Consider the following 26,858-nt stretch of genomic DNA (forward strand, 5'->3'; position numbering starts at 1 on the left):
CCAATTATGGTCAAGTGGGTTTGCTAGGTGAAATACCTACTAAATGTATCCATTGCAAAGCATAAAACAATACTGGTTGAAAATTTATTCTTGCAAAATCATACATAGAAGTTTTTGCACCAGTTGCAAGAATTGAGACTATGACATTAGTAGTAGATATGTTAACTTCAAGCATTGAAAACGTGATCAACTTTACGTCAGTTCAGCATTTCTTAATGGTCGCCTTGAGAATAATGAAGTTTAAAATAAACAATCTGAGGTATTCCAAGGTATTAAAGCTTAATAAAACTCTTTATGGCCTGAACAAGCTCCTAGAGTCTAGAACAAAACAATTGCCAAGCTCTTCCAAGACATTGGCCATTCCAAATGCATAATAGAACAAGGAATGTATGTCAAAGAGACAAAGTGGAAAGGATTAATACAAAGGGATATATGTGTTCAAAGACTTCAGATCTTCAATCTCAAAGTGTAGTCATCATGGGAGGTCGAGTGCATATCAGGTTGCATGTGGCATGGCAAGGTGTCTTGTTGTAATTGGTGTTAGAAAAAATAAGTGGAACTCGTGGTGAACTACAAAAAAACATCTCAAAGTTCATAGGAGGAGCAAAGTACATAGAAAAGCAAAGAGAATGCCACTTTAACTTACTGCATGAGAAGATCGAGTCATAGATGTCCTAACAAAATCATTAAAGATGGAAAATTTCACATAAATGAGGAAGATGCTTAATGTATTTATCTTAGAAACTTTAAACTAAAAGTGAATGTTGAAATGTAACCCAAACTAGTGAACTAGCTGAATTTATCGTTTTGAATTAAATTACTTGTTATGCAACTAACTAATTAACTAATTGATTAAGTTGGTTATGATGTCTTGAGTCTCATTATTTGCATTATAATACCAATTCATGAAGTGTATAAGTAATGACTTTGTGATCATGATTGAAATGTGAAGTGGATAACCAATTCAGATTAAAATTTTCATGAATGATAGTTTTTTTTCAGAGTCTAATTAAAAAACGTTGGCTGTGAAATAATATTTATTTGTAACCAAAATGGTCATCCAACTATGAAGAACTCTATTCCAAATATTTTGGGTGTTTGCAACTTGGGTGCACCTCTCAAGGTCTTATTATCTTGTTAGGTGTAATCAATTCTTGTGTTGGATCAGTCCATACGGAACTGTGCTCTGGCATTAAACGGAACCCCCACTAGTGAACTGTGAGATTGATTATTTTGAATTAGTCGGTTGTAAAGCCGGATACCAAGATTTTAAAAATAAAAAAACGCTATTTTTAAAAAAACAAAATTGCTATGCCTTTGATCACATCATTATGCATAAGGTGAACCTTGTCTCTCTTGAAATGAGATGGTAATATTTGTAGGAAACATTACCGAGCAAACTGTTTGCAGTTGGTTCAACTAACCTAACTAACTGCAACTGAAAAATAACTGAATCAGTTAACATGTTTAACTACTTAACAAACCAAACTAACATAACTTAAGTGTATGCATTGAATATAAATTTTCTCACACTTCTGTTTCTTTATCATCTTCTACACTCAATCTTTCTAATCCCTTTCCCTGCCTAATTAACAATGTCACAAGCAAGCCTTCTCCTCCAAAAGCAACTCAAAGGTTAACACCAAAATCCAAACCTTGACAATCTTTTCACATTATTTCATTGATTTTCATCAAATCCCTTTTCTAGGGTTTGTGTTCTTGGATTAACAGATGCATGATTATATTGTTATTCATCACAGATCTTTGTAAGGCTCCTTTAGATGGCTTCTCAGCAGGTTTGGTTGATGAGAGCAATGTGTTTGTATGGAATGTCACCATCATTGGTCCACCTGATTCTCTCTAGTAAGTCCTTTGATACTTCTTGATCAATTACTTTGTTCATAATTAGGTTTCAATTGTAATTAAATTTTGATTGTGTTGTTTATAGTGAAGGAGGGTTTTTCAATGCAATCATGAGTTTTCCTTCTGATTATCCTCAGAATCCACCAAAAATGAAGTTTACTTCTGAGATTTGGCATCCAAATGGTGATTATTGTACATGCATAATACATTCAATATAATTGTAAAAAAATATTTAATGCTGTTAACCTGTTAATATTGATCTCATTTCAATTTTTTTCTTTAAAATAACTATAGTTTACTCTGATGGAACTGTCTGCATTTCAATTCTTCACCCTCCTGGTGATGATCCAGTTGGTTATGAAGATTCCGGAGAGCGCTGGTTGCCTGTTCATACGGTATCTGTTACGCGTTCTTTCGATTCGCTGCTGCATCTTCCATAGCTAGCAATGTGAGTAAGAACTAATACTGAATTATGATGTGCAGGTTGGAAGCATATCTCTGAGCATTATATCAATGCTTTCAAGCCCGAATATCGAGTCTCCTGCAAACATAGAGGCTGCGGTTAGTTGTTAATTAATATTAAATATGTTAGTTAATATAGATATGTTGTGATGTTGTTATGTTGTTGATCATAATGCAGATAGAATGGAGAGATAATAGAGGTGAATTCAAAAAGAAAGTGACTCGCTGTGTAAGGAAGTCTCAAGAAATGTAATGAATTACAAGACGATTTTGTTTGAATTTCCTATTTGTTGAGGGAGAATTTGTTACAGTTCTTGTAATAGTTTTCATAATGTTGTTGAACTTCTGTAAGATTAGTTGATTAAATATTTAGTTGGAAAAAAAATCATGAAGTAAAATGAGTCGTAGCTTTTTGGGATGGACGTGCAGCTTTTGTCGTTGTATGTTTTTTCATTAGTTGCGATTTCTCTTTTGGTCAAATGGTGGTTGTGTACTTGACTTTGTGTGTCTTCGGAAATGGTTCTAGAAAAGGTAAAGTTAGTAAAAGTTTATTCACATTTTGAACAAATTTAGACAAAAAGTTGGGGTAATGGTGAGTTCAACTTACCCCCAATATTCAAAGAGTCATGCTATACATCTTAAATCGGCACAATGTATACGACACCGTACACCATACATTTGATTTAACTAAGCTTAAACTTTGACTATCATATCAAGATAGGAGAGAGGAGCCAGTATTGAAGAAAAAAATTAAGCAAGACAAAAAAAATAGAAAATAGAAAATAGAAAATTTGAGCAAAGTTGAAAATTTTGTAATGCAAGCTGTATTATATAGTGTATATGAAAATTGGTACAAATGAAAGGCATACAAAAATTATATAAAGATAACTTGTGTATTGAGTAAAAAAAGTTCTTAACCATTGACTAACTTTATTGAATGGGGTTGGATCTCCGTAATTCTAAATAGCTACTAACCCAGGTTGATCTCTTAGACACTTAAAGCTTTCAATCTTTAAAATTTGTGTGAAGTTATTTATAGTAGGACAATACATGTCCTCTATTATGCCTTTCATTACTTGTCCTCTAATAAAACGGATATTAGTCTACACGTGTTTGCTCCTTCTATGAGAGACTGAATTGTTTGTCAAGCTTATTATAGACTTATTGTCAATCATTAGTTTCATTGGTCTTTGAACTTCACATTGGGAAAATGATCATGCTACGTGTTTTACTTCACAAGAATATAATGTAGTGATTGATTGTTTCTTTGTACACCATGATATGGCAACCTCATTGTACAAAAACACATAGCCATGTGTGCTTCTTCTGTCCACACCAGTTAAAATCACTTTCCAATCAACCATGCCACTTTCTCATTCACGTTGGCTCAAAATAACATGTCTAGCTTCATGGTTCCTTTGAGATACCTAAGAATCTTATTTGCAAATACTATAAATACCTTAAGCAAACTCATAAATCAGCTCACTAGACTTACTACATAGCATATGTCAGGTCTGTTATTGTTTAAGTATTTTTGTGAGCCAACCATATGTTTGTACAAGGTGGCATTAACCTTCTCTTATTTTCATCACATACACTTGTATTGTCGTTGACACTCTTCATCGGGACACTATATCCACGACTATATGGAGATATTTTTGATACAAGTGAGTCGGTCCCTTCACTCGAATCAAAGACTCTGATACCACTATTGGGGCTACAAATCGAGGGTCAACATGAGAGATCATTTTTTACTCTGGGACTTTTCTTTAAGAGCAACGCACTTTATGAGAAACACATAACACACTCACCTAAAACCTTAAAGTGGTAGACGTGTGGATTCTCCCACTTATAAATACTCAAGTCTCCACATTTTTAACCGATGTGAGATTTCCTCATATTATTCACATTTATTATTCTAAAAAGTCAACTCCATCACTTATAAGTGTCTTAAATAGTCTTTTTATTTATTTCTCGACGATCTCTGTGCATCTCTTGAGAATTTGGAACACTTCATATTTAGTCTTTTGATCAAATTGACCCACATCATTCAAGTATACTCATCCACAAAGTAATACTTAGTCTCTCAATGACAATGTGTTAAATTTGACACACTCGGCATAAAATAAAATGCAATACATGTATCTTAGATTATTTATTTATTAATGCAATACATGTATCTTAAATTATTTATTTATTAACTACACAGATAAAGCTTATTGTAGAAAAAAAGTTCTGACGTAGGAGGCTGCTAATATAATTTGTGTAGATTAGTTTTTTAATTATATATGGGTGACTTGTATATGTTTATACATGTATGCTATTCATACACCATTTTCTACACCTAATCCATACACCGTATACACTGTTCACCGTATTTATACGGTGAACAGTGTTCTTATTAATTAAAAAATAATAATTATGAACAGTAAATGAACAGTGTATGAACAATATCCCATGAACAGTGCATGAACAGTACTCATAAACAGTCATCGTGAACAGTATCTTTAAAGTAATAAAATAAAATTGGTTAATGAAATATAAAAAATTGGTTAATAAAATGACGAAGTTGGTTAATACACGTCCAGATATTAAAAATAATGTTTACTAGTATGTCAAAGTTGGTTAATAAAAAGTAAAAGATTGGTTAATAAAATTATGAAGTTGGTTAATAAACGTTCAGTTGTCCAAATAAATTTTGAGCAGTCATCAAAATTGGTTAATACAACATAAAAAGTTGGTTAATAAAATTATAAAATTGGTTAATCACACAATTTTATATCAATATCATTTAATGTAAAAATTAAAAATAAAAAAAATAATATTTTTTAATATTTTATTTTTAAAAATATATATTATTATAATATTTCATTGTTCACCGTATTGGTGAACAGTGAAATACGGGGTGTGTATTGGTGAACAGTAAAATACGGGATGTAGGTGTAGATTATGGTGTAGAAATATCATTTCTCATGTTTATATTATATTTAAGACTTTGAAAACCATAGTTTACTATAATTAGCTCTTTTTAAGGATCCTTATTCTAAGTTACTAGTTAAAGATCGCAAGTCATTTTTATCATTTATTTATTCATACTTTATTTGTTTTCACATTCTCTTGATTATTAAATACTTATGTGATGGAAACTATGTGCCCAACACCACCTAGTATTTTGTTTTGCAACTTTTAAAAGCACTTCAGCAAATGTTGATTTATTTTCTTTTATTTTTAAAAGTTTTAATTGCATTTATTATGTCTTTTGAGAAATGATAAAATTATTATTTACTTTCTTAAATGATATATTTTACTTGTCCTATTTATAAAAAAAAATATTATTTAAAATTATAGGGATAAAATTTGGATTGGTTAAACTCACATTCTCATGACTGGAGTGCATACTCTCCTTTCCCTGAGAGTATACTTCTCCCCCTTTGTCATACTAAAAAAGGTGGATAAATATGTTAGACCTAAATTGTAAATATTCAAGCACATGATTCACATAGATCAACATGTTTTACCAAGGATTGAAAAATAATTACTTCATGTAGCGGGGTATTCGTTACCATTAGAGATATTGACTAAATCCAAGGTAAACCATACAAGTCGAGTCGCCACCGCACTTCTATTTATCCAAAGGAATGGTTAGAAAGCGAACAAAAACCTAAAAGTTTTATCGAATCAAAAAGTAGTAAAAATGTCAGAGATCTGAGTAAGGGGGTTGGTTATGCAATGGGAAAGTTTTAAGCACCCAAAACATCCTAGGTACTCCTAGGGAGCCCTTTTCATAAGTGTTGTTCTACTCTAAAGGGTGTAGGTATATCTAAAGTATTATTTACTAAAAGGAAGGCTAAAAGAAAATGACTCGCAAGGATGTCGCATCCACTACCTACGTATCTCATCTGAGTATGAAAATCAGAGTCTTCGTAGCTCGGCTACCTATGGGTTAAAGAGAAGTGTGCTCAGTAAGACGTCGTGTCTTATGCCTACGTATCTCATCTGGAATGAGAATCAGAGCAAAACGTAGTTCAGCTAACTAGGGGTTAAGGATTGCCATCTGAACATGGACTTATAAAAGAGGACACCAACTGTGTCAAAGGAGGGTGGGCAGTGTGTTCAACGTCCTAGCAGTAGGTGTCGCAGCTCGCTAAATCGAGTCTTAGGCAGTTACCTCTTTGCAATAGAACGGACTGACATGCCACAAGATCGGAGATGTACGGAAGGTCTAAAAGTGGGGAATCTCTGCTCTAAAGTTGTCATGCAATATGAACCTATGTGTTAGGATTTACAAAGGGAAACATCTACCTAATGTTAGCATGCAAAGAATAAGAGAATTCTACCTGTGTTATCATACAAAGGGTTCTACCTAATGGGTGCTACCTAAACGGAACAAGAGTCGACGGATGGAGCGCAGAGAGGAGTTACGGATAAGGGTAGATGGCGATGCCAGAGGCAATCGACTTACAGGTAGATGGCGATGTCTGAGGCAATCGACTTACAAAAGGATGGATGAATGCGTGTTGGTTCTGTTAAGTTTTGAAAATGATTACTCGACGTTGGATCGAGCTTTTGATCTTATTTTGAAATGGTTATCGAATGTTCGTTTTAATTCTTGTATTAACAGGTGACTAAAGAAATAAAGAAATAAATATTATACACTTTATGGGAGAGGGGTACATTTGTTATGAATGGGGATTGTTCATGGCTAACAAACAATAAGAATATATGCCTCATACATCATACAAGTAGGCAACAGTTATCAATCAGATCGGATAAATAAACAATATATAATCAAACCAAAGAATCAAATAATGGAGCATTTAAACAATGCATGGGAGTATCAACATGTTAAACAACCAAGCAATAGAAAGCATGAATGAGAGAAACAAGTATAAAAGATAACAGATGAATCAAACAGATGAAAATATGCACACGAAGGGTCCACTGAATAATTTAATCAGGAAATGAGGTAAGGACCAAATAAAATCAAGGTAAAAGACCTCTAGTACATGGCATATGAGATGAACGAGGAAGGATCAAAAGATCTCTTCAATTGCCATAAGCAATCCCTAAGTCAAACATCGATCATAAAGAAGTCAACTGAAAATTCAAGTCAACTTAAAAAATAACAAATAAATAGCAAATTAATCAAGAAAATTATGAAAAATTAAACTAAATAAGGTGGGGTCAGGAAATTATCATCCCCTAAAAAGATTTTAAAAATAATTAAAATTGACACGTGAATTAATTAAAACAAAACATAGGTCAAACCAAAAGTCAATTAATAAGACTAGGTTAGAAATAAATCAAGAATAAATAGTAAATTAATCAATAAAATTATGAAAAATTAAAATAAATAAGGTGGGGTCAGTACATCATCATCCCCCAAAAAGATTTTAAAAATAATGAAAATTGGTACGTGAGTTAATTAAAATGAAACAGAAGTCAAATTAAAAGTCCACCAACCAAACTAGGTCAAAAGTAAATCCAAAATAAATTGAAAATGTGAAGTAAAATTCCAAGAAAAGGTCAGGTATACCATGAGACAGTGGTCAACCTTCATCCCAAAAATCAAATGCTAACAATAATTTTAAGTCATAAAAATAAAATCAATAAAAAAAAGAGTGTTAAAATGGACCATTTAGAATAAATAATTACAATAAAATATTAATATTAAAAAAAACGAAAATAAAAATGATATAAAATTAAATAAAACGTTAAGAAAAGTGAAAAATATTTTTGGGTAATTCTATGGACGAAGAAAATATATTAAATAAGAAAAAGAAATATGAAAATGGAAGGATTAATGGTGATGAACATGGTAAGCAAGCGTAGATATATCAAAACATGGTCATGGAAGAGATGATTACCTAATGGAAAATAGAAGTGGAATGGAATCTGATATGCGATGAAGCTTTGCCTCCTTGCCACGAAATTCCAATGCTCCTTTAGTGTTAGGGTTTCAGCTTCTTAAATAGGGTGGATTAGGTGTTCTCATGGGCTTTTTAATAAGTGATTTATCCATAAGAATAAAAGTGTGAAGTGAGGTGTAAAATGTTGTTATTTTGGTCCAAACTTAAGTAAATGGATGTCCAATGCATGGTCAAAAGAGGTAAAAAAAACGTGATTGGTTTGTGCAGCATGCTTAGAAAATCTGATTGGGCCAGCCAGGCCCAAAATCTGCCTAGAAAATCTAGTCATGATGCCCACTTTAAATATTTGTATCTCTCAAACCATGGATCCAAATGAGATGATTCCAAAAGGATGTGAAAGAGGAAATGACAAGGTACAATTGTTGTGAAGAAAGTATTTTCAAATAATGCCTTGAAGTGCAAGAAAACTGGCCAAGAAGTCTTGACAAATTTTGAAGATTTTGGACTTAGAAATTTTTCTAAGTGTCCTAAAAAAATACTCACTTTGACTAAGCATAACTTTCTCAATTCTAATTCAAATGGAGTAAACTTTATATCTCTAGAAAGCTCGGAACAAGAGGAACAACTTTCATGTTGGATAAATTTTCAAATGGAGCTTTTATCTTGATGCAAAATGGGCTTAAAGTGAGTGCAACGATCATGAAAACTTGCCCTAAATGGAAAGTCAACCATTTCCAAATTAAGTAACTTTTCCAATTCCTGATTAAATGATGAATCCATGATCCAACCTTGATCAAATTTCACATGTAGGATCCCCTAGGCATTGATTTTGAGATTCCACTCTCAAAATATCAGGAGTTGACTTTTCTTGCCCCACAGTTGACTTTTCCCAAACTGTCTGATTCTTGATTCCATTGATCAATTGAAGCACTTCTAGCTCAAATAAAGAGCTGATTTTTTGTATGTAGACCCTTGTGGACATATGGAGGGCCATGGAAAAGAGTTTCACCCAAAGAATCAGAAATAAACTGACTTTATACCAATCCCTAGTTTTAGGGCAAAATGATCAGGAACTGATTGCCAATGGATCTTTCTGAGATAATTGTGAATCTTCCTAGGCCAAGATGCCTCTCTAATAATGACATGGATGAGCTCCTCTACTTCCAACCAAACATTTTCTGTTGCAGGTAGCCATGAAACCCTAATTTCTTGATTAAATCCAGATGAACACTCTGATAGCTCCAGATCCTTCACTGATGAACTGAAGACCATAATAAGATACCTGAAGCCACCTGAGACCCTTGATACTTGTATACATAGAGAATGAAGTCCAATTCTCAATCTTGCTTTGTATGGGCTCCTTCTGTTAAGGAGTGATCAAGCAAACCTTGATTTCCATGTCACTAATGCAGTATGCAATGAGTATGACCTAGTATGATGCTAATGAAGTGTGAAACATAATCCCATGCTTCCAGGAAAAACGAAGGGTAAATTTTGGGGTATTATAGCTGCCCTTATTCAATCAACTGGAAACCCGAAATAAAGATAGCAACGACTTTCGCACTTTCGAGGTATCAAGGGATTGAATACGATAAAAGCCCGAAAATTTGCATTGAAGTGAAAAAATGAAGTAACAATGCCTGTCAGGATCGGCAAAAAGGTGATCTTGATCTGGGTATCAACAAAGAATCCGTCTGGTACAGTGAGAGTCGGTCTGAACACCGAAAAAAGAATGTTAGCCTGAATACCAAAATAAATGGTAACACAGAAATAACCACGGCCTGAATGCCGCTCATCAATCTGAATACTGGAAATGACTCCGATCTGAGCATCGGAAGATACTGAGATTATCAAATATCGGTCTGAACACCGGGAAACTGGCATGAGCGCCACTTCGGTCTGAATACCGGAAAACTGGCCTGAATGTCACCTCGGTCTGAATATCGGAAAACTGGCCTGAATCACACTTCGGTCTGAATACCGGGAACTGGCCTGAATGCCACTTCGGTCTGCATACCGGAAAACTAGCCTGAATGCCACTTCGGTCTGGATACCGGAAACTGGCCTGAATGCCACTTCGGTCTGGATACCGGAAAACTTTCATGCCTGTCAGTATCAGCAGAAATAAGGAAAATGATAATTGAGGCGGTGCGTGGGCCAACGACCCCTGTTGGGAATAATAAAGATAAGTCATGAACAATCTTCAGTCTGAGTATTGGAAACAACTTTTGGCTTATCACTTGGGATACCGAGAATGCCTTATGTTTTACATGCGTATGTTTGAATTTTTCAATGGCGTAATGCTCCATGAAAATGGAAATGCTACGCAATTTGGGAGGATGCAATGCAATATGATTCTACATGCAGGGATGCGAAATGCTTGATTAGAGAGAACGCCAAGCTGAGGCAAGGAATTCTGCTGGGGAAATGATCACCATCTTCTGGACCCTGGCAAGGCTGTTGGAGATGCACAACACAAAGAACTCTGTGGGGAAATGACCTGCCACACGGTGTTCTGGAAAATAACAAAATACTGAGGCTCTGACTGGGGAGAGAATGGCCCTGAAAACTTGCTGTTGAGGAAAGCGACAGTGGTTCTGGCAACCATAATCTACGAGAGAGACGACTCAGCAGGGGAAGCAAACACCAATACAGTAACGAGATTCTGCTTCAGGGAAAGAGACCATGGGTCTAGCGTCGAGATCATCGATCTGGCATTGAACTCTGAGGAGCAGCCGCTTCTGCTGGGAAGATACAGTCTGACACTGTCAACTCCGCTGGGGATATACAGTCAGACACTGTTGACTCTACTGGTGAATGTATAATCTGAAACAAATGCTTGGGGAAGTAAAGTAGTGAGAGCCTGCTGGGGATTGGAGAATCCAACGCTCGGACCAGCTTTGCAGGGATAAGATACCAAATTCCAACTGTTGAGGAAAAACACCTGCGATCATTTGATGGGGACCTTAAGGAAATGCCCCAGGTGTACCTGTTCTGAATAGATGATCCAAAGCACTTAAAATTTGCAGCAATTTTCAATGTTTATTAAACATGTACCTGTAAAGCTCTTATGTTTCATGATGCATTGTTTATCAAAAATTCGAACGTCATTTTTGCAAACTGTTAGTACCTTAGGATTGGCATTAATTTTGTAAAACAAATAATGTAATCACCTCTGTTGTTTTAATATGTTGGGTTGAAGAAGTTCAACATCTGGACCAACATGTCATGTACGATGTCACGACATCGTGACTGTGACATCACACATGTGTATAAAACTGAATTAGTTAATTCAGGCATGTGTTAACTAATTTAATATTCTGGGATTAGTGAGGATATTTGGTGAATATCCTAACTTCTATGTGGAGATCTTGAAGACTCAATCAGAATATTTGGTGAATATACAGTTTCTAAATATGGAGAATTTTTAGGAAATAAAAGATTGAAGACCTTGATTGTAGCAGAAGAATTTTGCCAGCTTTGTAACAGCAAAGGAGAAGTTTGCTGCGATTTCTGAAGGCCTAAATCCAATTGGGTGGTTAGGTTATAAATAGCAGATTGTAACCTAGGTTTTGGAAGCCTCAAATAATGTAAAATTAGGGGTGTGTGTGAGAGGTAAACCTCCCAACCTGTGGGAAGGTTACCAGGTGTTTCTCAGTGCTAAGAAGCATGAGATTGTTTGTAACTCAAAGCCTATAGGTGAGAGTTGTATTGATCTTGAACGAAGCTGTGAAGCAAGTTCAAGTTGTTTAGCATTACATTGAAATAGTAGTGAAAGGAATGGAAACTGAAGGTTTCTATCTAGGAGTTCCTAGGTATAGATTGCATCTTCTTTCTGGCTTGGTATGCCCCCAGGGTAGGGATTAAGTGAAGAGTTGCAAACGGGGGAGTTTAACTCTGAATTAATACTGTTGATATTGGATCTTCTTCCTGGCTTGGTATGCCCCCAGAGTAGGTAACGTTGTACCGAACTGGGTTAACAATTACTTGTGTTTTTACCTTCTGCACGTTATAATTCTGTCTGTTATAACTCAGTATGTATTTCAGTCTGTTTAACAAGGGAATAACAGACCTGGCACATAGCCTACTGTCTGAATGCCAAACTGAATGTTATGACATTCATCATTGACAGCTGATACTGAAGTCTAGACTTGTTGGTCTTCTACAGTACAGCCAACTGTAATGCTGGAACAGGTGATGTTCAAATCAATGTTGAGACATCATGCTGATAACAGTGCAGGATCAATAGAAGTAAGTGGTATGTTTGATCTCTGTTGTGTATTTGTACCAGATGGACAGAACTGGGTGTTCTTATTTTCTATGGTGGTATAGTAACAGATGTCATGACATTTGTGAATGTGTGCATATTAGTACTGTGCTTTAATATTTATAACTGTCTTGCTGTATTAGTAACAATGTTGGATCAGATGTCATGACTTCGAGTAGAACATCTGAACTCTGACTATACCAGAATTTCACAAACAAAACAGTAAAATGAAAATGAACACAGAGATGTACTGAATAACATGATTTTATTGATTGAGTGGCCTCTGAATAGGCATTTACATCAGGAAGCAATCCCTCAAGAGGGTATTACTTCTACAATCCTTCTGAGGGCAAAGTGTTTGTCGCTCGAACTGGAGTTTTCCTAGAAAATAATTTTATTTCCAAAGGAACCAGTGGGAGGAAAGTAGAGCTTGAAGAAATTCAAGAATCAGAAAGCATCAACACACCTATGGAGGAATTGGAGCAGGAAACATAAGTAGTTGTGTAAGAGCAACCTGCTCAAGTAGAACAAGACCAGCGTAGGTCAGGCAGGATACGTCACCTACCTGAGATATATGGATATCTGATCAAGGTGATGTATTACTCATGGATCAAGATGAGCTTGTGACCTACTCATGGAATCTTCGTTTTGATGAAACAGTAAAACAATATGGATTCATCAAGAACGAAGATGAGCCTTGTGTCTACAAGAAGGTTAGTGGGAGCATGATCGTATTCCTGGTATTATATGTAGATGACATATTACTCATTGGAAACGATATCCCTACCCTGCAACAAGCAAAGTCTTGGGTGGGGAAATGCTTATCTATGAAGGACCTAGGTGAAACAGCCTATATATTAGGAATCAGAATCTATAGAGATAGATCATAAAATGCTTGGCCTAAGTCAGAGTACATAGACAAGGTGCTGAGACGCTTTAATATGAATGGTTCCAATGGTTATGTGTTTTGCTGAAATGGTGGCGCTGTGAGCTTGAAAAGTTCAAAGCAAGATACAGTTGCTGATTCTACAACCGAGGCCGAGTATATTGCTGCCTCAAATGCAGAAAAGGGAGTTGTTTGGATCAAAAAGTTCATTAGTGAACTTGGCATAGTCCCTAGCATTGTGGATCCCATTGGTCTCTATTATGATAACAATGGTGCTATCGCACAAGCCAAGGAGCCTAGATCTCACCAACGATCCAAACACATACTCAGGCGTTATCATCTCATTCGAGAGATAATAGATAGAGGAGATGTGAAAATATGTAAAGTACCTACACTTGACAATATAGCTGACCCACTGACAAAGCCTCTTGCGCAGCAGAAGCATGATGGCCATACTAGATCAATGGGCATAAGGGGTATACCTGATTGGCTCTAGTGCTAGTGGGAGATTGTTGGTGTAAGCCCTAGAGGCCAATACTTTTGGTACTTGTATCGAATTGTTTATTAATAATAAAAGGCATTTTCTTTATTATGGTTGATTAATAAAGTCCCTGGAATAGAGTCCGTTTAATGTATTAAGTGTGACTTAATCATGAGAACACATTAAACATAAGGACACTATTCTTAAAGTATCCGTAGTCGAGCTTTAGTGTGAAGTGGGATAACATTAAAGCATTAAGACTATTATGTTTGTAGACTGATGATCACATCTCATGGATCATGGATAAAGAGTTATCAAGTCTCAAACATAGGTATGAATATTAGGAGTAATATTTATACCGGATTGACCCGCTATGAGAATACTATATAGAAAGTTATGCAAGGTGTCATAAGTTATTCTCATGGTGATAATAGTGTATTCCACTTTTCGACCTGAAACCACTATGGATCTAGATGTAGAGTCGAGTGCTTTATTGCTGATCCAACGTTGTCCGTAACTGGATAACCATAAAGACAGTTGATGGGTACTCCACAAAGCATGCTGAGGGACATGAGTGACCTAGATGGAATTTGCCCATCCTGCATAACAGGATAAATGTCTATGGGCCCAATATTGAACTGGACAAGGATGACACGGTCTATGCCTTGTGTTCAATATAGACATAAGGGCAAAAGGGTAATTATACACATAAGTATTATCACAGAAGGAATTGTCAGATCACATGACATTTTCGTGTCTTGGATAGCAGTGATGTGTTGCTAGATACCGCTCACTGTTTATTATGTTAAATGCGTGATTTAATATAATTGCCAACGTCACGAAAACCTACAGGGTCACACACAAAGGACGGATTGATGAGAGATAGAGTAACTAAGGAATACCGTAAGGTACGGTGCCCTTAAGTGAGTTATAGAGCATCGTAAGGTACGATGTACTTGAGTAGAATACGAAATATGGTAAGGTACCATGAGCTTAAGTGATTTTGGGCATATTATAAGATATGGGCCAAAATACACTTAAGTGGGCTTTTAGCTTGAAGCCCACACAAGTGGTTCTATAAATAGAACCCTTGTGCAGAAGCAAAAATTTGCGGTTGCATTATTTTCGTTTTCTATCACTCTCTCTCTCTCACTCAAAGCCTTCATTCGTACCAGCTAGCACTGAGATTGAAGGAACCCGTTCGTGTGGACTGAGTAGAGACGTTGTCATCGTTCAACGTTCGTTATCGCTTCGTGGATTTGCATCAAAGGTTTTGATCGTCACAAGAGATCTGCACCAAAGGTTTCAACCGTCACAAGAGGTAAATATTCTATCACTGACCATGACCATTCGTAAGGATCTCTAAAGGAGAAATTTTTTTTCCACTGCGTTTTGGACCGCAATTCTCCTTCAGTGGTATCAGAGCCACTTACGAAACCATGAATCGGATAGTTGTTTAATTTATGTATCAATATGATTAAAAGACAGAATGAATCAATTAATTAAACGAGTAATTAAATTGGCATCATGAGTGTACGAGTTGGATGATTGATGTTGACTATGCTTCGGAATCCGACATTAGTATGGTGAAGCAGCGATACATCGATCGTCCATAGGTTACGCAATTGAGACCGATCAACTTATATATGATATAAGTAATCCTAATGCAAAATACGGTATATGTGATATACTGTTTCTGTTTCGTTCATTCGAACACTAAATGATTGTTTTCCTTTGAGCGATCAATGGTCATTTGCTTTGGAATCCGACATTAGTATGGTGAAGCAATGACCTGTTGATCAATCATACTGAATCAACAATCGAGGTGTGTTTGACGGTCTGAAATTGACGCATTAGGGTTGGTGACAGCGCAAGGGTTGTGCCGTCTAGGAGTTGTGAATTTAGGGATTTTGGAAGAGGTCCGTAGACTGTTTCAAAGTTCTATTAGTTTGGCCGCGTGAAGCTCGTGTGACGAGCGTAACATGCGTAACAAACTGGATGCGTGACGGTCGTAACACGCCCATGACGTTCGTCACACTCACATTGCCTGTGACGGTCGTCACACGCTTGTGACGGTCGTCACACTCCCAGAGTCAAAATTTTGGGGTTCCTGTTTTGTGACTACGCAAGGGTTATGTTCATGCAAAACAATGTCCATTTCAACGGAACCCCCGGCTAACTCTGCGTAGTGTGATCGGTCGCCAAAATTTAATTTGGTTTTAATTAATTAAAGGAATTAAAATTTAATAATAACAATGTGTTTATTATTATTGCCTTGTGGTGATCAGTTATGGCCTTAGTTGTCCTTTATTTATTTTTTTGGGTTTTTAAATACGACCTGCGTGTCGTGCCTCTCCTTTTGATCTCTTAATGTAACTTCTTTTCTCATCTCAAACCCTCGTATGTAAAACGAGTTTCTTCTGGAATGTAATGTTATGAATAAAGAGAAGAAGACAATGCTATGAAGAAAGAGAAGATTACAATATCAAAAAAGGACAATCTTGAAGATCTTGCTTGGAGAAGCTTAGAGAAGAATTCAATATTAAAGGAGGACAACCTTGAAGATCTTGCTTGGAGAAGCTTAGATCGTTGTAGGTTAGCTTAGGTTCTCTCATTGGCTTGGGAGAACAATTGCGCTAGGGGCCATAACTGTTTCATTTTGTTTGTATGTATGTTGATGCATGTGAATGTATGTTGATGCATGTGAGAGACGATTTATATGATAAATAAGCCCGTGAGATCATAACAATTGCAATTCCCTCAAACTAAAATATTAAGTTTATGCTTTCCAAGTTTTAGCACTCATCAAGACTAGTATCGGATAACGTAGGTTTCGCCAAAGCGAGGTGCATGTTCTATATTAGTAAGATGCGATGGGATAATTGTAATATCCAACTGCTAAAACAATGGGTCAAACTTAACTAAACAAATTATGATGATATTATATATGTTTGCTTTCCAACTTTTAGCACTCATCAAGACTAGTATCGGATAATGTAGGTTTCGCCAAAGCGAGGTGCATGTTCTATATTAGTAAGGTGCGATGGGATAATTGTAATATCCAACTGCTAAGACAATGGGTCAAACTTAATTATAATAATATCATATATGTTTTAGAAGCAAGAGTTGGGAATAATCCATATGATGGATTGGAATAAGGAGTTATTCACCCAACTGAAATTTTCGAGAGTTGTATGAGATACAACTGGAAGGAGTTCCTACCTAAATAACCTAGTTTTGTGTAATCCGCCTACGCGGACTTAGAACGAAGTGAAATATGGATCTCGACCCACTAGAAAATCTTCCAACGGGATTTTCCGAATCAAATGATGAGGGTCATTTGTTTTGAGTAAAATAGTGGGAGCATATTTGATTAAAGGCCTAATTAAATATGTCAATGATACTTATATTTTCTTAATCCTTATGTAGATAACCATAACAGCAAACACCTCTAACAACATCTTGCGATCAATCCTTGACAAACAAAAATTGTCTGGGACAAATTTTCTGGATTGGCACCGAAACCTGAGGATTATCCTCAAACATGATAAAAAGCTGTATGTCTTGGAGACACCTGTTCCTGAAGAGGAACCTCCTAGTTCTGCACCTAAGGCAGAAAGAGATGCTTATAAGAAGCATGTCGATGATGCCAATGAAATTGCTTGTCTCATACTGGCTACCATGAACTCAGCATTGCAAAAGCAACATGAGAACATGTCAGCGTTCGATATGATCGAACTCCTGAAGCTGCTCTATCAAGAGCAAGCAAGGCATGAGAGGTTTGAAGTTTCAAAAGCCCTTTTCCAAAGCAAGTTAGCTGAGGGAGCCCCTGTAGGTCCCCATGTACTCAAGATGATTGGGTATGTGGAAAACCTTGAGAGATTGGGTTTTCCCCTCGAAAAGGAACTTGCGACTGATTTGATCTTGCAATCGTTGCCAAATAGTTTCAGTCAATTTGTCCTAAATTTCAATATGATTGATATGGACAAATCTCTTTCTGAACTGCTCGCTATGTTAAGAACTGCCGAGCAGAATCTGAAGTCAAAAGGGAAGTCTATTCTGATGATCGGAAATGGAAAGAGACAGAACAAAAGGCCCACTAAGCAGGGTGATAAAGGGAAAGGCAAGGAAGTTGCCAAACCCAAACCCATCGTTGCTGCTTTGAAGCCTAGTGGAGGCATAGCAAAAGAAGGAACCTGCTTCCATTGCGGTAAGACCGGACACTGGAAGAGGAACTGCCCAAAGTACCTGGAAGACAAGAAGAATGGAGTAGAGACTTCAACTTCAGGTATTTTTGTTATTAACTTATCTACTTCTGCATTATGGGTATTAGATACTGGATGCGGTTCTCACATTTGTACAAATGTGCAGGGGCTGAAAGGGAGTAGAGATTTGGCAAAAGGTGAAGTTGACCTACGAGTTGGCAATGGAGCAAAGGTTGCTACTTTAGCCATAGGATCTTATTAACTTTACCTAGTGGTTTTATAATTCAGTTAGAGAACTGTTATTATGCACCTGCAATTAGCAGGAATATTATTTCCATTTCTTGTTTGGACAAGTTTGGTTTTTCATTTATAATAAAGAACAATTGTTGCTCAATTTATTTGAATGATATATTCTATGCTACTGCACAAATGAGCAATGGACTATATGTCCTTGATCTCAAAATGCCTATTAATAACATTAATACTAAAAGGGTGAAACCTAACGAGTTAAAACCAACTAGGTAAGAATATTAAAACTCTTCGATCAGATCGAGGTGGTGAGTATTTAAGCCTAGAGTTTGATCCATCTGAAAGAGTGTGGGATCCTATCCCAACTTACTCCTCCTGGAACACCCCAATGGAATGGTGCATCTGAGAGAAGAAATCGAACCCTGTTAGACATGGTCCGATCCATGATGAGTCACGTCGATCTTCCAAACTCCTTTTGGGGACATTGACAGCAGCTTACACACTTTAACCGTGTTCCATCCAAAAGGTTGAGAAGACACCATATGATATATGGAGTGGTAAGAAACCACATATGTCTTACATAAAGATTTGGGGTTGCGAGGTTTATGTGAAACGACAAATTTCAACTAAGCTTGAGCCCAAATCTGACAAATGCTTATTTGTGGGGTATCCTAAAGAAACAAGAGGGTATTACTTCTACAATCCTTCTGAGGGCAAAGTGTTTGTCGCTCGAACTGGAGTTTTCCTAGAAAATAATTTTATTTCCAAAGGAACCAGTGGGAGGAAAGTAGAGCTTGAAGAAATTCAAGAATCAGAAAGCATCGACACACCTATGGAGGAATTGGAGCAGGAAACATAAGTAGTTGTGTAAGAGCAACCTGCTCAAGTAGAACAAGACCAACGTAGGTCAGGCAGGATACGTCACCTACCTGAGATATATGGATATCTGATCAAGGTGATGTATTACTCATGGATCAAGATGAGCTTGTGACCTACTCATGGAATCTTCGTTTTGATGAAACAGTAAAACAATATGGATTCATCAAGAACGAAGATGAGCCTTGTGTCTACAAGAAGGTTAGTGGGAGCATGATCGTATTCCTGGTATTATATGTAGATGACATATTACTCATTGGAAACGATATCCCTACCCTGCAACAAGCAAAGTCTTGGGTGGGGAAATGCTTATCTATGAAGGACCTAGGTGAAACAGCCTATATATTAGGAATCAGAATCTATAGAGATAGATCATAAAATGCTTGGCCTAAGTCAGAGTACATAGACAAGGTGCTGAGACGCTTTAATATGAATGGTTCCAATGGTTATGTGTTTTGCTGAAATGGTGGCGCTATGAGCTTGAAAAGTTTAAAGCAAGATACAGTTGTTGATTCTACAACCGAGGCCGAGTACATTGCTGCCTCAAATGCAGAAAAGGGAGTTGTTTGGATCAAAAAGTTCATTAGTGAACTTGGCATAGTCCCTAGCATTGTGGATCCCATTGGTCTCTATTATGATAACAATGGTGCTATCGCACAAGCCAAGGAGCCTAGATCTCACCAACGATCCAAACACATACTCAGGCGTTATCATCTCATTCGAGAGATAATAGATAGAGGAGATGTGAAAATATGTAAAGTACCTACACTTGACAATATAGCTGACCCACTGACAAAGCCTCTTACGCAGCAGAAGCATGATGGCCATACTAGATCAATGGGCATAAGGGGTATACCTGATTGGCTCTAGTGCTAGTGGGAGATTGTTGGTGTAAGCCCTAGAGGCCAATACTTTTGGTACTTGTATCGAATTGTTTATTAATAATAAAAGGCATTTTCTTTATTATGGTTGATTAATAAAGTCCCTGGAATAGAGTCCGTTTAATGTATTAAGTGTGACTTAATCATGAGAACACATTAAACATAAGGACACTATTCTTAAAGTATCCGTAGTCGAGCTTTAGTGTGAAGTGGGATAACATTAAAGCATTAAGACTATTATGTTTGTAGACTGATGATCACATCTCATGGATCATGGATAAAGAGTTATCAAGTCTCAAACATAGGTATGAATATTAGGAGTAATATTTATACCGGATTGACCCGCTATGAGAATACTATATAGAAAGTTATGCAAGGTGTCATAAGTTATTCTCATGGTGATAATAGTGTATTCCACTCTTCGACCTGAAACCACTATGGATCTAGATGTAGAGTCGAGTGCTTTATTGCTGATCCAACGTTGTCCGTAACTGGATAACCATAAAGACAGTTGATGGGTACTCCACAAAGCATGCTGAGGGACATGAGTGACCTAGATGGAATTTGCCCATCCTGCATAACAGGATAAATGTCTATGGGCCCAATATTGAACTGGACAAGGATGACACGGTCTATGCCTTGTGTTCAATATAGACATAAGGGCAAAAGGGTAATTATACACATAAGTATTATCACAGAAGGAATTGTCAGATCACATGACATTTTCGTGTCTTGGATAGCAGTGATGTGTTGCTAGATACCGCTCACTGTTTATTATGTTAAATGCGTGATTTAATATAATTGCCAACGTCACGAAAACCTACAGGGTCACACACAAAGGACGGATTGATGAGAGATAGAGTAACTAAGGAATACCGTAAGGTACGGTGCCCTTAAGTGAGTTATAGAGCATCGTAAGGTACGATGTACTTGAGTAGAATACGAAATATGGTAAGGTACCATGAGCTTAAGTGATTTTGGGCATATTATAAGATATGGGCCAAAATACACTTAAGTGGGCTTTTAGCTTGAAGCCCACACAAGTGGTTCTATAAATAGAACCCTTGTGCAGAAGCAAAAATTTGCGGTTGCATTATTTTCGTTTTCTATCACTCTCTCTCTCACTCAAAGCCTTCATTCGTACCAGCTAGCACTGAGATTGAAGGAACCCGTTCGTGTGGACTGAGTAGAGACGTTGTCATCGTTCAACGTTCGTGATCGCTTCGTGGATTTGCATCAAAGGTTTTGATCGTCACAAGAGATCTGCACCAAAGGTTTCAACCGTCACAAGAGGTAAATATTCTATCACTGACCATGATCATTCGTAAGGATCTCTAAAGGAGATTTTTTTTTTCCGCTGCGTTTTGGACCGCAATTCTCCTTCATAACGACCATCTTCTGCACAATCTTCTTTATGTTCTTATTTGCTGCCTCAACAACACCGTTCATCTTAGGACGATAAGGGGAAGAGTTGTGATGTTGAATGTTAAAGTTCTTGCACAACTCTTTCATCATTTTGTTATTGAGATTAGAACCATTATCAGTAATGATCCTTTCGGGAATCCCATAACGACAAATGATTTCTTTCTTGATGAATCGGGCAACCACATGTCTGGTGACCTTCGCAAATGACGCTGCTTCGACCCACTTGGTGAAATAGTCGATGGCAACAAGGATGAAGCGATTCCCATTGGAAGCAGTCGGCTCAATCTTTCCAATCATATCAATGCCCCACATTGCAAACGGTCACGGCGAAGACATCACATTCAGAGGATTGGGCGGCACATGCACCTTATCAACATAAATCTGGCATTTATGACACTTCCGAGCATATTTGAAACAATCAGATTCCATGGTCATCCAGTAATAACCCGCCCTCAACAATTTCTTAGCCATTGCACGTCCGTCGGCATGAGTACCGAAGGAGCCTTCATGAACTTCCTGCATTAACATGTCTGCTTCGTGTCTATCCACGCATCTGAGCAAAACCATGTTGAAGTTCCTCTTATACAACACATCGTCTTTGTTTAAGAATAAACTGCCTGCCAATCTTCTCAAAGTCTTTCTATCATTGTTGGATGCCTCTACAGGGTACTCTTGATTCTTCAGAAAGCACTTGATGTCGTGGTACCAGGGCTTGTCATCAACTACCAGTTCTGCAGCAAACACATACGCGACCCTATCAAGGCGCATAACATCGATCCTGGGAGCATAGTTCCACCGAATCACCTTGATCATGGAGGACAGAGTAGCAAGAGCATCTGCCATTTGGTTCTCATCACGAGGTATATGATATAGCCTTACTGTTGTGAAGAAAGTCAACAGTCTTCTCGTGTAGTCTCTATAGGGGACCAGATTAGGCTGGAGAGTATTCCAATCACCATTCACTTGATTGATCACTAGAGCTGAATCTCCGAAGATGTCCAGAGTCTTGATTCTCAAATCAATGGCTTGCTCAATACCCAAGATACAGGCCTCATACTCAACTTCATTATTGGTGCACTCAAAAGTCAGACGAGCGGTGAAAGACATGTGGGCACCTTTCGGAGTGGTAATGACAGCACCAATTCCACTTCCTTTGGCATTGACGGCCCCATCAAACATTAAAGTCCACTTTTCATCTGGATCAGGTCCCTCCTCAACAACTGACTCTTCACAGTCTTTCATCTTGAGGAACATGATGTCTTCATCCGGAAAATCAAACTTCATCGGCTCATAATCATCAATTGGCTGTTGAGCAAGATAGTCTAACAGAATACTCCCTTTGATGACTTTCTGGGATGTATATTGGATATCGTACTCTGTCAGTACCATTTGCCAACGAGCAACCCTTCCGGTGAGAGCTGGCTTCTCAAATATATACTTGACTGGATCCATTTTGGAGATCAGTAAGATCGTGTGAGTCAGCATGTATTATCTCAATCGCTTAGCAGCCCATGCAAGTGCACAATATGTCTTTTCAAGCATTGAGTATCTCGACTCGCAATCTGTGAATTTTTTACTCAGGTAGTAGATGGCATGCTCTTTCCTACCTGTCTCGTCGTGTTGACCGAGAACACAACCCATGGAATTATCAAGTACTGTCAAATACATAATCAGCGGTCTCCCTGGGACTGGAGGCATAAGGATTGGAGGATTCTGCAAATACTCTTTTATCTTCTCGAAAGCCCTTTGGCAATCATCATTCCACCTGATGGCCTGATCTTTTCTCAACAATTTGAATATTGGCTCACACGTGGCTGTTAGGTGAGAGATGAACCTTGCAATGTAGTTCAACCTACCTAAGAAACCACAGACTTGTTTTTCTGTTCTTGGCTTAGGCATTTCTTGTATCGCTTTCACTTTGGCCGGATCCACCTCAATGCCTTTTTCACTAACAATAAAACCCAACAGTTTTCCAGATCTCACCCCGAAAGTACACTTGTTCGGATTAAGCCTCAACTTGAATTTCCTTAAACGCTCAAACAGTTTCTGCAAATTCACCAGATATTCTTCTTTCGTCTGAGATTTGGAAATCATATCATCAACATAAACCTCGATTTCATGATGAATCATATCATGGAAAAGAGTTACCATAGCTCGTTGATATGTTTCCCCAACATTTTTCAGACCAAACGGCATCACCTTGTAGCAGAAGATTCCCCATGGGGTTATGAAAGTTGTCTTCTCCATGTCTTCTGGTGCCATCTTAATTTGATTATAGCCAGAAAAGCCATCCATGAAGGAGAATACCGAGAACTGAGTCGTGTTATCCACCAAAACGTCCATGTGAGGTAATGGGAAATCATCTTTAGGACTAGCTCTATTCAGATCCCGGTAGTCAACATACATCCGTACCTTTCCATCCTTCTTAGGTACTGGAACGATATTTGCAACCCATGGCGGATAATTTGTAACCGCTAGAAACCCTGCATCCAACTATTTTTGCACTTCTTCCTTTATCTTGACAGCCATCTCTGGTCTTGTTCTTCTGAGCTTCTACTTGACCGGAGGACAATCCTCTTTGAGAGGAAAATGGTGTACCACAATGTCTGTGTCAAGCTCTGGCATGTCCTGATAAGACCAAGCGAAGATATCAACATACTCTTGCAGCAATTCAATCAGCCCCTTCTTCACATTATCTTCCAAAGCAGCCCCTATCTTGATCTCTCTCTTGACGTCCTCGGTGCCGAGATTAATCACTTCAGTAGACTCTTGATGCGGTTGAATGACCATTTCTTCCTGTTTTGACAACCTGACAAGTTCTTCAGGTAGTTCACAGTCTTCGTCACCCTCTTCTTCAGCTTGAAAGATTGGATTTTCAAAGTCGAAGCGAGTCATAGCAGAATTGTTATCGATAGGATCTGGTGACGTGCATCTGCATGAGTGATGGTATGTGCTTATGAGTGTGAACAAGAAGTGGAAACTAAACAAAACATTGCCAAATGTATATATATTTTTTTTATATTTTTTATCTTTGAAAACTGCAAAAATAGAAAGACAGTGAACAAAATATTTGAATGCAAAAAGACGTCCTTTATTTATGATAAAAAATGCAGGTATCCACATAGATGAGCCCTGTAATGAGTCATCACACCCTGGGAGGAACGTAAGACTTGGATATGCATGAATAAACAAAGAAAATTACTCTTTAAGAAGAGTGACTTGGATAATCTCTTCAGAAGACCAGTTGTGGAGAACTTCACCCGGGACCCTTGGACGCACCCAGTTGTCAATGTCGCAATCACTATCCCCATCTTCTTTATTGATTGCAGAGACCTGGCCGTACTGAATAATGCCAGCACTAGAGAAAGTAATCGGCCCCTGACGAGTCTGAGGCGTTGAAGTTGTAGAAGTCAATGTCGGCTGATACCCAATCCCAAACTTGTCTTCCTTTACAGGTAAATCCGCCAGACGTCCCCAACCGAGAGCAACACCTGAATTTACCAAGGCATGTGCCTGCTTGAAGGACGACAAAGATGCACCTGCTTCAACCTCTTCCACTAGAGCTGCATCCTTGACTTGAACTGCCTCAAAGGCCTGACACAGGGTCTCATGAATCTCACCTTCTACCTCTACATACTTGAATGTAGATAGGTCACTGACCAAAATATCCTCCTCACCATAGACAGTGATAATTCTTCCGTTGACCGGGAACTTGATCTTCTGATGCAAGGTCGAGGAGACTGCCCCAGCATTGTGGATCCAAGGACGACCCAGCAAGCAGCTATGCGAAGGACTGATATCCATCACATAGAATACGGTGTTAAAGGTTTGTGATCCAATCTGAATTGGAAATTCTACCTCTCCGAACACCGACCTCTTAGAACCATCGAAGGCTCTTACCACAAGATCGGAAGGCTTCAAGATCAAACCTTCTACATCTAACCTTGACAGGGCTCTCTTGGGTAGCACATTGAGAGAGGAACATGTATCCACCAGAACATGGGATAACACAATGTCTTTACACTCCATCGAGATGTGCAAAGCCTTGTTATGATCGCGTCCAGCTGGCGTCAAGTCAGAATCAGTAAAACCCAACCCGTTGCTTGTATGAACATTTGCAACGATCTCTTCTAGTTGGTTCACTGAGATCTCCTGAGGCACATATGCAGCATTAAGGACCTTCAGGAGTGCCTCCCTGTGTGCCTCTGAACACAGCAGGAGTGAAAGAATAAATATATTAGATGGCGTCTGAATCAACTGATCGACTACCTTGTAATCGCTTTTCTTTATAATTCTCAAAATTCCGTCCACATCCTTCGCAAAAGCAGGCTCAGGGCCAGCCTGTGGTGTAGAGGTACCCTCATTCACAACTTGCTTTCCTTTGGCCTTCGCCGCGGCGTCAGCACTATCAGGTTGGGTAGCCGGTGGTGAGAACAGTCTGCCACTTCTGGTGAATCGCCCGATTCCACCAACATTGTCCACTGTGGGGTCTTTTATCTCAATTCCAGGTTCAGACTTCTGATCCTGTACCTCTTCTACTTTCAGTGGCTGCTCCACTCCATGATCATGCGTGTACACACTCCCCCCATAATGCCAAGGAATGACCCTTTCGTTGGTAAAAGGTAAAGGACCAGGGGTCGTGATGGTCATAGTGGATTGATGCGGTCGCACTGGTGGTACCGGTTGTGCTACTGGCGCACTGATCTGAGTGGTCGGGTAGAAAATTATGATAGTGGCAACGTCACAGTCATACTCAGAAATCTTATTTATTGAAGTACAAACATCTGAAACATCGAAATCAAGTTCAGCAAGGACATCAAAATCAAACACCATGTTTGGAATATCAGCAACAACATCAGAAAAATTAATTACATCATTGGGAATTACAAAATCAGCAGGAACAACATTTGTAAATTCTTCAGCATCTTCAGGAAAGAGAGGATCAACATCTGCATTCTCAACAACCCCTTCAACAGACCTTTGGGCAGATAAGTCTTCAGCTTGGAGGATACCATCGTCAAGCAAGGCCTGGATACCCTGTTACAGCTTCACACAACCCCCACTCTATGCAACACAACCCAAACAACCGCTCCCACAACCGGGGAAAACATCTGCCTTTAGCAAGTATTCTTTGATTTCTAACAGCGGAGTCTTCGGCTTCAACACCTCCTTGACTAATTTGACTTCTCCTTCAACCATGTTAACATTTGCTCTACCATGCTGCGGCATAGGATTGTTGACAACATTAGGAGCCGACACAAAGTTAATGGCCCTTGAATCAATAAGGTCCTGAACTACGTGCTTAAAAGCTTTGTAGTTCTCAATAGTGCGTCCAGGTGCCCCAGAGTGAAAATTACACCTAGCATTGACGTCATAACCCACTAGAAGCCTGC

At 38.1% G+C, this 26,858-nt stretch overlaps 1 protein-coding gene across 1 annotated transcript; it reads left to right on the forward strand.

Annotated features, from left to right (window-relative positions):
- Positions 1 to 1,497: 1,497 nt before the first annotated feature.
- LOC127098073 (ubiquitin-conjugating enzyme E2 7) lies at positions 1,498 to 2,625 on the forward strand. Its single transcript, XM_051036573.1, has 6 exons — positions 1,498 to 1,635; positions 1,761 to 1,863; positions 1,949 to 2,046; positions 2,158 to 2,258; positions 2,347 to 2,424; positions 2,504 to 2,625. Exons 1-6 carry the CDS (start codon positions 1,596 to 1,598, stop codon positions 2,576 to 2,578), a joined length of 495 nt encoding a protein of 164 aa, XP_050892530.1. The 5' UTR covers positions 1,498 to 1,595; the 3' UTR covers positions 2,579 to 2,625.
- The last annotated feature ends 24,233 nt before the right edge of the window (positions 2,626 to 26,858 follow it).

Source organism: Lathyrus oleraceus, chromosome 6, assembly GCF_024323335.1.
Source record: "Lathyrus oleraceus cultivar Zhongwan6 chromosome 6, CAAS_Psat_ZW6_1.0, whole genome shotgun sequence".
NCBI classification, from domain to species: Eukaryota; Viridiplantae; Streptophyta; class Magnoliopsida; order Fabales; family Fabaceae; genus Lathyrus; species Lathyrus oleraceus.